This window comes from Diplotaxodon limnothrissa, linkage group LG9 (assembly GCF_057381915.1).
Source record: "Diplotaxodon limnothrissa isolate DT_005_m linkage group LG9, D_limnothrissa_male_GT1.1, whole genome shotgun sequence".
Taxonomy (NCBI): Eukaryota; Metazoa; Chordata; class Actinopteri; order Cichliformes; family Cichlidae; genus Diplotaxodon; species Diplotaxodon limnothrissa.
Window position 1 is genome coordinate 28,426,648 of NC_140604.1, and position 15,402 is coordinate 28,442,049.

General features: G+C 41.6%; 1 protein-coding gene across 1 annotated transcript; it reads left to right on the forward strand.

The window, feature by feature from the left end:
- The first annotated feature begins 781 nt into the window (after nucleotides 1–781).
- shrprbck1r (sharpin and rbck1 related) lies at nucleotides 782–14,170 on the forward strand. Its single transcript, XM_085362972.1, has 14 exons — nucleotides 782–1,458; nucleotides 2,112–2,286; nucleotides 4,352–4,429; nucleotides 4,542–4,683; nucleotides 4,807–4,897; nucleotides 5,017–5,338; nucleotides 8,024–8,124; nucleotides 8,234–8,404; nucleotides 9,479–9,639; nucleotides 9,732–9,843; nucleotides 9,967–10,146; nucleotides 10,638–10,736; nucleotides 12,587–12,730; nucleotides 12,894–14,170. The coding sequence occupies exons 1-14, from the start codon at nucleotides 1,180–1,182 to the stop codon at nucleotides 12,972–12,974; spliced, it is 2,136 nt and encodes a 711-aa protein (XP_085219098.1). The 5' UTR covers nucleotides 782–1,179; the 3' UTR covers nucleotides 12,975–14,170.
- The last annotated feature ends 1,232 nt before the right edge of the window (nucleotides 14,171–15,402 follow it).

Here is a 15,402-nt window from a genome sequence, read left to right on the forward strand (position 1 = left end):
AAAGCGTGTGAGGATGAGACAACAGGAGGTATTTCCCTTGCACCTTGAATTCAGAACAAAGGCCATTTATATAGACAAACATTCTACATCCACAAACCTTACACACAGACAGCTCAGGGGGCGAAAAGGACATTAAAAAAAGGACACAAAATTTTTATTTTTGTGAGGACATGAATATTTTAAAAGTAAACCTTTTACGAAAGGTCACTGTTGAATAGATGGCTGGTAAATGTTTTCTGTTGAATGTCACAAAAGCCATTTTCAGGCCATCAGATGAGAGCAATGGACCAGAGAGGCCCAGAGGCCTAATGGACAAGGCACCATCCTCTGGAGCTGGTGGTTGTGGGTTTAAGTCTCACCTGGGTCGAGACTACTAAAAAGGACACTTAACAAAGTCTCAAAAAGTGAGAACTAAAACGAATGCAGACTGAAAAAAAACTCCTTTGCTTACACGGAGTCACTGTTGATCTTGAAAATCTTATATAAATACTATATATATTTCCACAGACATGAATTATTTAGAAGATACCGGGAACATGCATCCACCGTTTTTGTAAACTGAATGCTTTGCTGCCTCTCTGTGGTCAAATGCGCACATAGACTTTTTTACTGGACTACATCGCAAACAAATATATGTGTGCAATATATAAATATACAGTGTGTTAAGAGACAAGAAAGAAGTGAATCTTCGGTGCAGCTAAAAAAAGAAACAGCGTTCACATGATTCATAAATATTACAGCGGCATACGTCACCCAACGAGAACGCATGCGCAATGTGAAATGAAAGCAAACAGCAACATATCGATACCAGTCTCAAACTACTACCATAACCTTGGAGTCAGGACGGTATTTATGGGACTACAGGCAAAGGAACTTTACTTAGAAGCCAAAATAAGACACACCGAATCTGCCTGAAACGGAGCTTTCTCTAAAAAAAGAAGAGAGAAGTGAAACATCGCTCGCGTTTGACTTTTTGGAAGTGGCTCTAAAATAGTTCTCCGACTCTGCGCACTTGCTTCCTGTTGACACTGACTCTGTCAAATAACCAGTCAAACGACTCACTGACAGAAATGTAAAAGAAAGGAAAGCCGAGACCAGGTAAGAACGCGGGACAGGAGGTAAACAGACAGGCAGACGGGACTCCGCTGGAACTATTTTCTACATGAGTCTTCGGGCAGGATGTCGCTGAGTTCAGGCGGTTGGGCTCACTCCTCCCCCGATCACACACCGGACCACTCCGCCGCGTTCCCCAGCCACTATGGGGCCTCGCAGTCTCAACTTGGCTGCCACACCGTCCTCATGTCGGTTCGGGTGTCAGTGTGCCATTCTGGGATTCGGCCGCTGTGTCTTCCGGGAGCAGGTGATGAGTCACTGAGACTGCAGCTCAGCATGGACCCGGGGAAATCCGGGGAATTCCGGCTGTCGCTCCTGGAGAACGGCGGGACTGGCCGGAGTGTGGTGAGTTCACAGCAGTGCGGGGGTTGGCTTGTTGTGGTATGTGTGTTTAAACGTTGTTAACAGGCTGTGAAAAGATAATAGGAAAGAGATGTATTCTAGATGTACCTCCACATCAATGCAAGGCTTTATGTTGTCCAGGTTTATTTTTAATGAGCACTACCTCAAGCAGTGCAGTGATTTACAGTTTTCTGGCTTTACACCAAAGCCATCCTGGTCTAGGAAATCCCCGCAGACCCTCCAGGGTCTTAAGTTTCTTATGTAAATTGCCTTATGCAAAGGCCATACCCTTGACAACTTGAGGTAGTGATTCTAAATCATTAAATATTAAAATGTTTTTTGGCAAGGCAGGTTCTTTTTTTAAAAATAGATATTACCATTTTTACCACTCTTTTGTGAAGGAAATTAATGTCTGTCCATATCCTCTTTGCACAGGTTGTTTGGGTGTTTTTAAAGGGCACCCATGACCAAGGGGGACAGATTCAGGCCACTTTGCTTGGAAGCAAATGTTATGTTTTATACACATGTCTATTTTATCTAACTACATTTTTTTTACAATATAGTGGGAAATTAAAGTTTAGACAAATCCATCACACAGTGACAAAAACGACAGCCTTTGATTTCCTCTGACTGTCGCTCGCTCTTTATTATTTCAGACCATCGCCGAGTTTGATTTGAGGAGCGTGAACTACGAGGTGAAGTCGCCAAAGTGCCACGAGCTGAGTTTGGCCGTTCCTCCCAATGATCGCATCAGCTTCAACTTTCGCTGCGAGCAGGAAGCCCAGGAGTGGGCTACTGTGGTGATGTCGTCACTAAGAGAAGCACACAGAGGTCAGTCACCCAGGAGAGCAAATACTTGTAGATGACAAACAGATATTTGGCCTTGGAGCAAAGTCCATCTAGCCTTTTTATTCTGCTTATCCAGTTGACCCAGAAAAACAACCATTAACACATGACAAATTTAAAATAACCAAATAATTTAACCCTGCTAACTGCATGTCTTTGCACTGTGGGAGAAGCCAGAGTAACCAGAGAGAGCCCACTCAGACACGCTGAGAACATGCAAACTCCACACATAAAGGCTAGTGCCGGATGGTAGAGTCAAACCCAGGAACTTCTTGATGTGAGGCAATAGCTTTAATTTGCTTTAAATTGTTAAATCCTCCCAATTCTTTCGATCTTTGGGCTGAAGGAAGGACAATACTCGGTGTATAAATGCTCAATCAACAATTACTTTATTACATACAATTCAACACTTTTGAGCATCAACCATCCGGATGGGGAGACATGCATGCAGAGGGTCACAGCAAATCTCCAACTGGTGGAGGGTTACTCAAACTCTTATAGCATTTAGTGGCCCCCACCTAGTCGTAAAAACCTACACATTCATTCTTTCTAACTCCTAGCGAGCCTGACTTATGGCCTTGGCTCCCTATTTTGTCTGCCTTTAACAACGGCGGCAACGGTGGGGGTGAAGCTCCCGTGGAATGTGCTCTCTGTCTCCTCTACTATCAGAAAAAGCAAAGTCCTGACTCTCCGAAAACAGTATTTCTTATAACTCAGCAGTATAATGCATCATGAACAATATCATTCATTCACACTGAATCAGCAGTCTAATGTAATACAAATCAGTTTAATAACTGTAATAGTTATCACCTTCTTCTAATTCAGGAGAATACTACAAACTAAAACTACATAATACTTTCACAATCATTAATCAGGGGTATAACATGGCATAAGATAATATTATAACCCCACACCACCATGGTGCAAATGCATTCAAATTTGCAAAATATTGTAGGATGCTTTTGTTATGCTGATCCACCCTGTAGGGAACTTGTGTTTGTGCAAATTAAGGTATAAAATTGACTGTGTTCAGTGGTTGGTAGCAACACCACCATGAACCTCACCATTCCAAGCTTCATCAGAGTATAGGGTTTATACTCTGATGAACGATAAACCTCAGATTGTCTCAGTAGGCTAATAATGACATCATTGTGATGTTCGTAAAGCTATAAAGTGTCGTTTTAAGTAAAGTGAGCATCGTTTAAATCATGCCCTGAGCATTTTTCCTTATTTTTTAACATACAATACAGAAAACAAACCTGCGTCACTTCGGTGTTTGTTGTGACCTACCCTTCCCTTAACTTCTCCGGTATATGTGTTACTGCCCATGCTGACTGAAGGATGCTGAGGCCTGTGTGAGCTGAGAGCTCTTTGTTCTCATCATGGCTAAAAATAGTTGTTCGTGCCGCTGGCTGTATGTTTGAAGTTTCACAAAATCCAATCAATTAAAATTTATTTAAGCATGTTTTTAGCTAAGCAAACGCAACAACAGTGCTGTACAAATTATCGGACAGGCAACATGAGTAATATATGCAAAACGTAAGTTCGTACATGTTAAACCGTATAAGATAAACGTGACATACACATTGATTTATTAAAATAAAATCGAGAGCAATTACTTGGACCTGCATGAAGCACTGCGCGTCTTTCCTGGTCTGCACGGCTGCTCGACAGCGTTGCACTCAAACAATGGGGACCTCTCTTTTTTGAAAAAGTGCAGCGTTGTGTGCGTGACTGGGATACAAACTGTGGAAGTGATGGTCTGATATTCAAATTAGCCCTGTGGAACCAAGCACAGCACTGTCAACTGATTCCACTTTCATAGTGGAAACCGAGTGGCAGACGTTAGCTGTTACTCTTCATATTTCCATACGTTGCCTTGCTTCCCCCTCAGGGCTCAATTCACACAAACTTGCGAAATGATAAAATCACAGAATGATTGAGTTTCTTCTGGAGCTTAATGTGTTTTCTTTATCTCTTTCTTGTCTTTGAAATCTGTTTAGTTAAAATCTTTTTTCCCCCTCTGGGTTTCAAATTTATATATTGGCAGCCTTCTCTCACCATAATGAGCCACAGCAGCCCCCTGACGGTCCCCATCATCAGAACACCTTAGCTTTGCAGCAAACAGGTGAGTGTGACACCTCTGTTTCTGTTTTCATTCATTTATTTGTTGTTAGCGCCCTTCTGATCTCTGCATGTCTCTCTGTGTTTCATCATGCGTGCATTTGTTTCATCTGCAGAGGACACTTGTATAGAGCTGACCAAGGCGATAGAGGCAGGTGACATGCAGTCTGCTTCTGCCTTTGCTGCTACGCTCGCCCATCAGCGTGCTGCACTTAGGATCCAGCCCTCCACCAGAGACCACGAATACAATGAAGTCAAGTAGGAACACGATTACTCGTTATGATTTCGATACTTCGCGGCACGATCTATAATCAGTAGTTTTATGTTTTGATAATTTGATGTAATCTTAGTTGTTTGCACGGGTTTCATCTTGTCTCGCAGTTTGGCTGTCGTAGTGGAGGATTCGTCCTCATCCTGTTGTGTCACTGTGAAAGTTTTCCCACACATGACTACTGCGTCGCTGAAACAGCAGGTTAATTTGAGCTACACATATATATGTTTATCATATTCCTTTCACAGCATGGTTTCGATTCTGCCCCACTGTTAATGTTTCTCTCTCATTCATCGTCATTCTCTTTGTTTTTTTTCTAGATGTTTCTCGAATACGGCTTCCACCCACGAGTGCAGCGCTGGGTGATCGGCCAGTGCTTGTGCTTCGACAACCGATCCCTCGCGTCGTACGGTGTTCGTCAGCACGGTGACACGGCCTTCTTGTACCTCTTGTCAGCCCGCCACGCTCGCTTGACCCCGCAGGCCCTCCAGCAGGATCAGGAGAGCATCCTCCTCTTCAGCCCTTCATCTCAGTCTTCTCCAAACCCGCCACTCCCTGCTACCTCTGCAAATGGCCCCTCATCTCAGGACTGGAGGCCTTACACCACACTTCCTTCTAGACTCCTTACCAATACTAACACTGGTAAGATGTGGTCTCTTCACAGTGGTTTATGTGAAATCTGAGCTATTTAAATCACAATTACACATGTGTATTTGTTGCTTTACTAACAAAGGGCCTTTGAACACCTTATCACTAAAACCCTTGTGATCATTGCTTTGAAAAATACACCATGGTATGTCACTTTCTTATCTTCTATATGTTATTCTAATACGAGATGAGTCTTCCCACAAAAAAGCAAAAACTTAGCGTGATTTAAAATTGAAAGGTCTCCTCTTTAAGGTTGTGTTCTTGTGCACCTCCACATTGCTTCCAGGGCTCCTGCTATTCTAGATCAGTTCCTAAAAGTCCTGTTCTGCCAGTTTGCAAGTGTTCATCTGTCTATGATTCTGTGAATCATAAGACCACCCGTGATTAGTGGTGCAACGGATCACAGTTGATCTGAAATCCGAACCGATCCCACTCCACGGTTCGGTACGCACGTGATCCAAAGATTCGAAAAAGAGAAAAAAGTATGTGTATGGTGCGCGAGGTCAGTCTGTCAGCCGGTAGTTATGGCCAGCGCTAGCGGTCCAAGTGGCAGAGCAGAGGAGTTTGCGGCATTTAAGCAGCCCTTTGCCAACCAATCCGACCGGGCTAAAGTTATTACAAAAGCTACTGGGGTGTTTAGTTGCAGACAGGAGGCCGTATTCCGTTGTGCAAAACAAGGGGTTTAAACTGTGATGAATGTGCTTGAGCCACGCTATGATATCTCGTTGCGCGTCCACTTCAGTGTGACAAGATCGTTCCAAGCATGTATGAGCAGGAGAAGTTTAAAGTTATGGCTGAACTGTCCCAGGCATCTTCTGTTGCTCAAACTACAAATGGGTGGACCTCCAGGGCAAAGGAAAGCCACGTGACCGTGACCGCTCGTTATATCACAGCGGAGTGGCCCTGTACTGCCCTATAGATCACATTAGATTAGATGAAACTTTATCCCTTGGGTGGGTTCCTCTGGGAAATTCAGTTTCCAGTAGCACAGCACCCACAGAAGTTGCAGAATGTGAGCAGAAATATACCAGATATATAAACACAGAGAATACAAAAGGGATAAAAAGAATAAATAGGAATAAGAATACAAGGGAACGGCACATTTCAAGTATTGTGAGTCTATTACACCGTTGGTTATTAACAAAAACTATTGCACAGTGAAAAGGCACTACAGCTTACTTGTTCGCCCCTCCTTTGTCCCCGTTTCCCCTCCCTCTCCCCTCCAGCGAGGAGTTAAACAGTTTGTTGGCGTGTGGGACAAAGGACTTTTTAAGTCTGCTGGTCCTTGACTTTGGGAGAAGCAACCTGTCACTGAACAGACTCCTCTGGTTGTTTATGGCCGTGTGCAGAGGATGCCCAGCATGGTCCATAATGTCCATATTGCACCTTAATTTGTTTTTATATAAGTGTGTGGAATGAGTCTTCACTTGAATGTTTTTTAATAGGCAAAAAATACTTAAATAAGTAAATGGCGAGTCGAATTTTTGTCTTTTTTTTCTATTTTTGCTGATCCGAAAATTGATCCAATCCGTGACTTAAAACCGATCTGATCCGAACCGTGAGATTTTTGATCTGTTGCACCGCTACCCACGATACAGTATTATTGCAATTTTTAGCATTTTGCAATAAGCTCACAATAACATATACTACAATTTATCACAATGGAATCAGTCTGTGACTGAATGAGGACAAATTGGTAATTATACACTCTGTCAAGCTGAGTGTGTCCAGTGTTGGCTGTTTTTTCGGGTGAGCTGATTTATTGTAAGATTGCTCAGCTAAAATTATCTCAGGATCGCCGTGCAGGAGATGAACACTGTTGCTATTAGAGGGCTCGTCTCATGTTAGCAGAGCAGCGTTCCCATTTATTTACGTATCTTTATTTATTTCATAAAATATCGATATTTGGTGCCCCTGTATCGATACAAAATAGCCATGTAAAATATTGCAATACAGTGCAGTATCGATATATTTTTTTGAGTATGAAGACAGAGAGTAGGGCTCATGAGTGTGATGGTGTGATGAAAAAGCTTCTGCCTGCTCAGTTCAGCGCGTGTTGAACTCTCAGGCACCTTGAGACGTTACAGTAGTGGCCTGCATTGACAGCCTAATGCTGGGGGAATGAACGTTTCACACGGTGGGATGAATGTCGAAGGGAAAAGAGTGACAAGCATGCTCCTGACCTGTCTGACAAAGAACTTAATATTTTGTCACACAAAGTAGGTCACAGCACAGTTTCTGAGACATGATCTAGAAGCAGAAGTGTTTGAAGTTGTTGCACACTGCCCAAGAAGACCAAAAATAGTGACTACATTTAAATTAAGTATGGCTTTCTTTTTTTCAGTGACAGATTCAAAGACTTTATTGATCTCACCTTGTATGACTGTTTAACACCTTATTTCTATTGTTAGATAAAAATAAATAAATAAATAATGTAAAGTGAGCAATCCCCTACTAAACATAGTTTGTCTGTGACTTTGTATGGTCTGTGCCCACATAGTGAAAATGTAACTCAGCAGAATACCAAGGAAAAGAAATAATTACTCAATTTAAATCTATATGCATACACCATAAAGGTGCCATAAAGTCTTTCACACACTGGCATATTGAGCAAACATGTTTGCACGCAGATTTGATGTTGGCTGCTCAGTCTCTTTTTTTTCTCCTTAAATGCCTCAGGCGGTTTAGAGAGGCAAAACATCAGAGAGATCAGAGATCTCATCAACCTAGAGATGCCTCAGCTTGATAAAGCCCTGAGCCCGAAAACATCGCCTACCCAGGTAATGTAATTTTTGTCAACCTATCGAAAACATATACTTAAAGGACACACAGTTAAGTTCAGTAAGGTAAAAAGAATGTAGAGAATAACGGCGCTAAACAAATTTTCAGGGTTGGTCATGTCCTTCGTGCACCTACATTAACAAACCAACACGGCCGGGCTGTGAGATCTGCAGTACGGACCGACCTGAGAACTACGTTGTCCCGGGGGGATATCGACCTGATACACTGGAGCTCAGAAGAATTCAGAAGGAGAAAGAAGCTATCCGACAATACCAGCAGGTATTTAAAAAAAGAATACATTCCGGGTAGTATGGTTTTACGTGCACATACTTAATATGATTTCTGGAATATAACATGATGGTGGGCACACAAAGCTCAGTTAAAAATTCAGGGAGGGGAGCACCACTTAGTGACACACAGTTTGGCCAAATTTGACAAAATGCTCAAAGTGAAACCGATGAAAGGGAGAGGGTGATATGTATTTATTTAGAAAAAAATTAATAACCGTGGTATTTGAATTGAAACTTTCAGGCTCTCTCAGGTTGACTCTCTTCTCTTCTGTCTCTGTTTTTTGAAGGAGAAAGGGAGAAGAGAGGGGCTGAAGAGTGCTGGGCTTCAAAACACCTCACTCCTGTTTAACCTGGACCAGAACTACTGAACACACAGACACAGGCAGACATACACCTTATGTTCATTTCTATCCTTGAAGCACCATCTCCACTGCCCATGACTATATTCATGTATATCCACATTTATGCAATAAAACTGTCGAATTTTACCCCTGAAGTCATTTTAAGCTGCCTTCATGCATCGGTTGCATCCCATATTTGCAGATTCATAAGATCGTGCAGTTTACAGGCTGTGTGAGAACATGTTACTTTTTTTTTTTTTTTTGCACATTTTCTGAAAAATGTGGAAAACGTGCTCTGAATGAGCAGTAATGCTGACAAGGACGGGCAGGTTTTTAAAAAAAACCTGTGAGATTTCTTTTTACATTTTGACCCTGGCTCCAAAAGACGTTACTCATATTGAACATCCAGTGACAGTCGTAATCACTGCAGCCTTTCAGCAAATCAAATGAAGTGGCTTTTTAATGAACTCTTTAGGAGCAATAGTTGCCACCGAGTTGAATGTATGAGTCATTTATTTTGCACTGCAATACTGTATATACTCTGAATGGATAAAAATAAAAGGTTTTGACTCTGTGTGCTTGTCTGTGTTTGTGTAAATGAGGATTTTGAGCATTTTCGAGTTTAAAATGCACATTATAAGAAAAAGCTGGAAGAGCGCAGTTTACAGAACTTGCCTTTAACCCTCACTTCCCTCCTCCAACAACACCGCTCCTTCTTCCAGGCGAGGGAGGAGGAGCGAAGGCAGAACTTTGCCCGGCTGGTGATGATGGATGGTCAGGACCTGGTGCCTAACCCTGAATCTGTGGAGTGTAGGATCTGCTATGCAGGCTTACAGCCGGGAGATGGCATCCTCCTGAGGGAGTGTCTGCACTGTTTTTGCAGGTAAAATTTAAGGGGTGGCGGTTTTTTGATTTGTTTTGTTTTTCTTGTACACCTTGGGTGACTTTTCTGTGTTTGTGTGCACGCCTGCTTAGAGAGTGCTTGCGCTCTGTCATTATGCTGAGCGAGGAGCCCGAGGTGTCCTGTCCCTACAGAGATGACACATACTCCTGTTCCTGCTTCCTGCAGGAGAGGGAGATCAGAGCTGTGAGTGAGACCAACTAACAGCTTCTGACACATTTTTTTTTTTTTGTTTTGTTTTTAAAGCTACAGTTTTATCTTTTAGTGTTAGCACACATTCACCATCTTCCTCCTGTTTCCTGGTGACAGTTGGTTCCTGCAGAGGAGTATGAACGCTGGCTGCAGAGGGGCCTTTCAGTTGCAGAGTCTCGGTGTGAGGGCAGCTATCACTGTGCTACTCCTGACTGTCTGGGCTGGTGTGTGTATGAGGATACTGTCAATGTCTTCCACTGCCCTGTCTGCAAGAAACACAACTGCCTAATCTGCAAGGTAGAAATCATACACAGTATATACTGGTATAAAATGAAATTTAATAATTTATTCCTGTCTTTTGTTCCTATATTGGTTGCTTGAACTCATGTGATGCATTAGATTTGCACATATACTATGTAGAGATGCAGACTGAACTTTGAACTAATTAATTAGTCCAAGCTCATTTAGAATAAGTTTATTTGAGTGGCTTCTGCCAGGAACAGTTCATTTTAATTGCACATTATGCTGTTAAAAATGAAAAATACTTTGTAAAAATGAATACCGTACATAAATGAAAAAATGTCCAAGTATTGACATGGTTTTAACTGGTTTGGTTGCCTCATGCTAACTGCAAATTGAATAAGAAATGTTTATTTCTGCAAAGAATGCCTGTTTTGCTCATTCCTAGCTACATTTTTATTGAATTTATCCAATTGTCCTAGAGTGATTTACATAAATTACAGTTTTTAAAAGATCCTTATTTGTTCCTCTTTCTATTTTCTCCTCAGTCTATCCATGAGGGTATGAATTGTAAGCAGTACCAGGACGATCTTGCAGCGCGTGCTATCAATGACTCTGCTGCTCGAAGGACAACACATCTACTAAATGTGAGCTACAACAGACATGGAGTTGTGGTCAGAAGTTTTCATACATTCCTTGTGGCATGAATATCACGGTAATTTGGGGTTTTTAGTTATTTCTTTGAACGGCAGGATACATTTTTATTACTTTGAAAAACAAGAATTGGGTGCACGAGTTTCTAATCCATACAGGCTCAGATCTATACATACAACCCCACTAACATTTGGTTAAATATCTCATAGCAAGTTGTACTATGAGCAGATGTTTTGGTAGCCATCAACAAGCTTCTGCTATAATTCTGTCTGTGATATTTAACCACTCTTCTTGGCAGAATTGGTAGAGTTCTTTAAATTAGTTGGTCTCTTGGCACAGACCCGCTTTTAATCCACAAGTCTTCAGTAGGTTTGAAGTTTGTACATTGGGAAGACCATTGCAGAAGCTTAATGTTAGCCTGCTTTATCCAATCCAAAACCAGTTCATGTGTGTATTTGGAATCATTGTCCTGTCTCAACACCAACTGAATCAAAGTTTCAACCATCCAGCTGTTGATTTACGGTGAAGCTGAAGAATTTGGAGGTAGTCCTTCTTCATTATTCTATCCATTCTGTGTATTGTACCAGTACCACTGGCAGCAAAACAACCCTAGAACACGATGCTACCACCACCATGCTTCACAGTTTTACTTTGTTTTTAAGTTTGAAAGCCACACCCTTACTCCTCCAAACATGTGTCTTGCAATTGTGGCCAAATAGCTCAATCTGACCATAAAACACATTTGGCTTGTCCATGGGGGCAGCTGCAAATTTCAGTTGAACTAGATGGTGTTGATTTTGGAGCAGGGGCATCTTTCATGATCAGCACATAAATCCCTTTTATGCAGCAAATAAAAACAAAAAGTTGTAGTCAATCACAATTACTAACAAGACGTAAGCGTGCCTTGGCTTTGTCAAGTTAAAAGACATTGTAGAACCATCCATCCATCCATTCGCTTCCGCTTATCCTTTTCAGGGTCGCGGGGGGCGCTGGAGCCTATCCCAGCTGTCATAGGGCGAAAGGCGGGGTACACCCTGGACAGGTCGCCAGTCTGTCACAGGGCCAACACATAGGGACAGACAACCATTCACACTCACATTCACACCTAGTGGCAATTTGGATTATCCAATTAACCTATCCCCACAAGCTGCATGTCTTTGGACGGTGGGAGGAAGCCGGAGTACCCGGAGAGAACCCACGCAAACACGGGGAGAACATGCAAACTCCACACAGAAAGACCCCGGCCTGATGGTGGAATTGAACTCAGGACCTTCTTGCTGTGCGGCAACAGTGCTAACCACCGTGCCACCACACATTGTAGAACCTTCATCACTAATTATTAAAACATTTAAGTGAGTGTATGTATATATTTGTGCCTGTGTGTATACCTTTAAATCTGTGTAGATTAGCGAATATCTCAAATAAATTCAAACCTGTGCAAGAAATTCTTGGTTTTAAAGTAACAAAGTAACAAAAGATGTATGCTGAACAGTGCCACCCTGGAAAAAGAACCGTCCAAAGAAATCATTAAAATCCCCAAATTACCATGACAGCCAATGATGAGTGTATGTGAACTTCTAACCACAACATCTGTACTGTATGTGGGATGTGCGACATGACAGAGAGTTCTTTTGAGTTGTACACTGTTTTAAGGCTATTTGTAATGCACAGAGATAGAAGGGACAGTGTTGCAGATCCATTTTTACCTCCACTCGTAAGCAGTGAATGGCTTTGTGGTCTAATGCTTACAGACAAACTGATATATACTGGTAATGCTTTCCATATCCTCGGGTCTCATATTCTTTCTTCTTTTTCTTGTTCTCATTTTATCTCTCACAAACAGACTCTTGTGCAGTCAGGGGAGGCCATGCGCTGTCCACAGTGTGGCATCATTGTACAGAAGAGAGATGGATGTGACTGGCTGCGCTGTACAGTCTGTCACACTGAGATCTGCTGGGTAACCAGAGGGCCACGCTGGGGGCCAAGGGTATGAAATCTGTCCTTTCTACCTTAACTTTAACAATTTATCTATTTTTGCTTTATTTAGTAACCTTGGTCAGATAGACTCAAAAACTGTTTATGTCTACCTAAAAAGACTGCAAAGCCTTGTTTTCCATCAAAGCATGTTCCTCATTCTGTTGCTTTTAAAGGGTCCAGGAGACACCAGTGGAGGATGTCGTTGCAACGTGAACAACCGAAAGTGTCACCCTAAATGCCAAAACTGCCACTGAGAGGGTCAATATGGGTCAGATTGCCCCGAATGAATGAATGACTGAACTTGGGGAAAAAAGCTGCTCTCTCAATAGCATGGAAAGAAAGACTGAGATTTCTATTTAAGCTATATTTAATACAAAACTGTGCAGAATTTATACATTAAATACATACTGAGATCTTTAATCAACAAATCTCTAACAGTCACTTATTTTCACTGGTTTTTCCACTGGAATCCGAATGAAAGAAATAATATTTTTACATGTCGCTGCATCTCACTAATAAGAATGTGGTTAGTTATGTAACGAAGATGAGCGTGGTCAGAATTATGCGGTATAAAAAACAGGAGTATTTACTTTGAATGCATGTGGTGCCTTTTCAGAATGTTTGCACAGCTGATGTAGCAGTACGGGTGCGTTACTTTCTGTTTAAGCAGTTACGAGCCTGGATGCATTACAGAAAACTGAAGTGGCCTTGTTTCTCGTGCACAAAAATCAGTAGCAGGGTGTTTCTGAATGAAACAAAATGTGCCAATTTTTTCTCATTGTGATAGATGAATGTGATAAATAGATGAAGCAAGAGTCCAGAGTTACATATAGAAGCATTTCTGAATGTGTGTATGTGTGTGTTTGTACGTCTGCGTGATGCCGTGTAATGACTGCATGGGTGCCTTGTTACCAAAGAGGTTTGAACCGAAACAAGTGTGTGTCTGATTATTCCTTCGATTGGGATCCGTTGGCCTGATGGCTGAGAGAAACCAGACTGTTTTCACAGAGTCGTGTTTTATTACCCACGACTCTGTGTTCCCCCAGAAACTGCTCACATTTGAGTATTGTGTGATGACATCACCAATAAATGTCAACGTGTTAATTAAAAGGCAGGTATTGGTTGTTAAGTTTATATTTCCTGTATGGGGAGGCACATGTAAACACCTTTTGTCAATAAGCTTTTATTCCTGTAGAAGACCTCGGATACAATAAAGTAATTCATAACAGTGTAAATACTTGGAACATGTTTTTATCCATGTACGCATCAATGCCCTCTCTCTTCACTGGAAAAGGGGGGGATGCCTAACTTCAAATTCCTGAGTTTTCCCTCGACTACACTACTGCCCAGAACTGACAGGCCAAGAAAAGATCCTCACTCCTTTCTGTGTGTAAAAGTCAGCACTGTGCTGCTGACTTTCTGTTGTGCCTTAACAATAAATAAACACCATTCAAACTCACACGTGTGTTTGTGAGTGATTTAACGTAGAACTGAGTGAATGAGCAGCTTTAAAGCTGTCATCGTGCTTTCTAATCCTTTAGTAGGGTAAATTTTTCACAGCTTGTAAATATTCAAAGGCTATTTGTAGCGTCCAAAGAGAAGACTTGGTGACTTCTGCATGTCTTCTTAAATGCACAAAAACATTATCCCTTTCTTTCAACTGCTCCCTTTAGGGGATTATTTCCCCATCTCTCCACCTAACTCTAGCATGCTGCTCCTCCATCAACCTTCTGCATCTCCTCCTTCACTACATCCATGACCCTTCCAAACTGCGCTTCACTCCCAATGACAATCTTCAAATCTTTAACTCTGACACTTCAGGTGAAGCTGGTTCGCCTCCTGTCTTTCTGTCAGTGCCACCATCTCCAAACCATACGTCATAGCAGTCGTTTCCACCTGCTCCACCCACTCTGCACTCTCTACTTCACCTGTCTTCTGCACTGTGTTGCCTCGGATGCTTGATCCCGGGTATTTAACCTCATCCGCCTTCACAACATCTACATCTAGTATTTTATTACATCTACATCACATTTTATTAATGTTACAATTTGCGTATTTAATCAGATGGGACCACACTTCAGAACAACAAACTCTTTCAGCAAAAACCCTTTAACCTGGAGGGTCTTAGAAAAATGCATACACTATCGGTCTTAGAGCCACAAATCGACCACGCCCAAAAAAGTGCTATAAAAAATTTATATATTAATATTTTTTTCCACTTTAAATTAGCCAATCTTTTAGACCTACTTCTCCTTGAAATATTCATGTCAAGTTTTAATTACATTTCGCGGATTTTAACCCTTTATATCCCGGTTTCGTCACATGAGCGCACTGCTTTTTTTGCCCCAAAAAACAAAAAACTTGAATATTTTCCAAAAAAAACATTTGAGGTAATATTCAATTGTTATTATAATTAGGCCTTTAGATGGACTAAAGATTGGCACCAAGAGTCATTTCGATCGCCTTTTATTTTTTTTCCAGGAGCGCATTTCATAAAATGCACACTATCGACCACGCCCAAAAAGTGCTATAAAAAATTTATATATTAATATTTTATTCCACTTTAAATTAGCCAATCTTTTAGACCTACTTCTCCTTGAAATATTCATGTCAAGTTTTAATTACATTTCGCGGATTTTAACCCTTTATATCCCGGTTTCGTCACATGAGCGCACTGCTTTT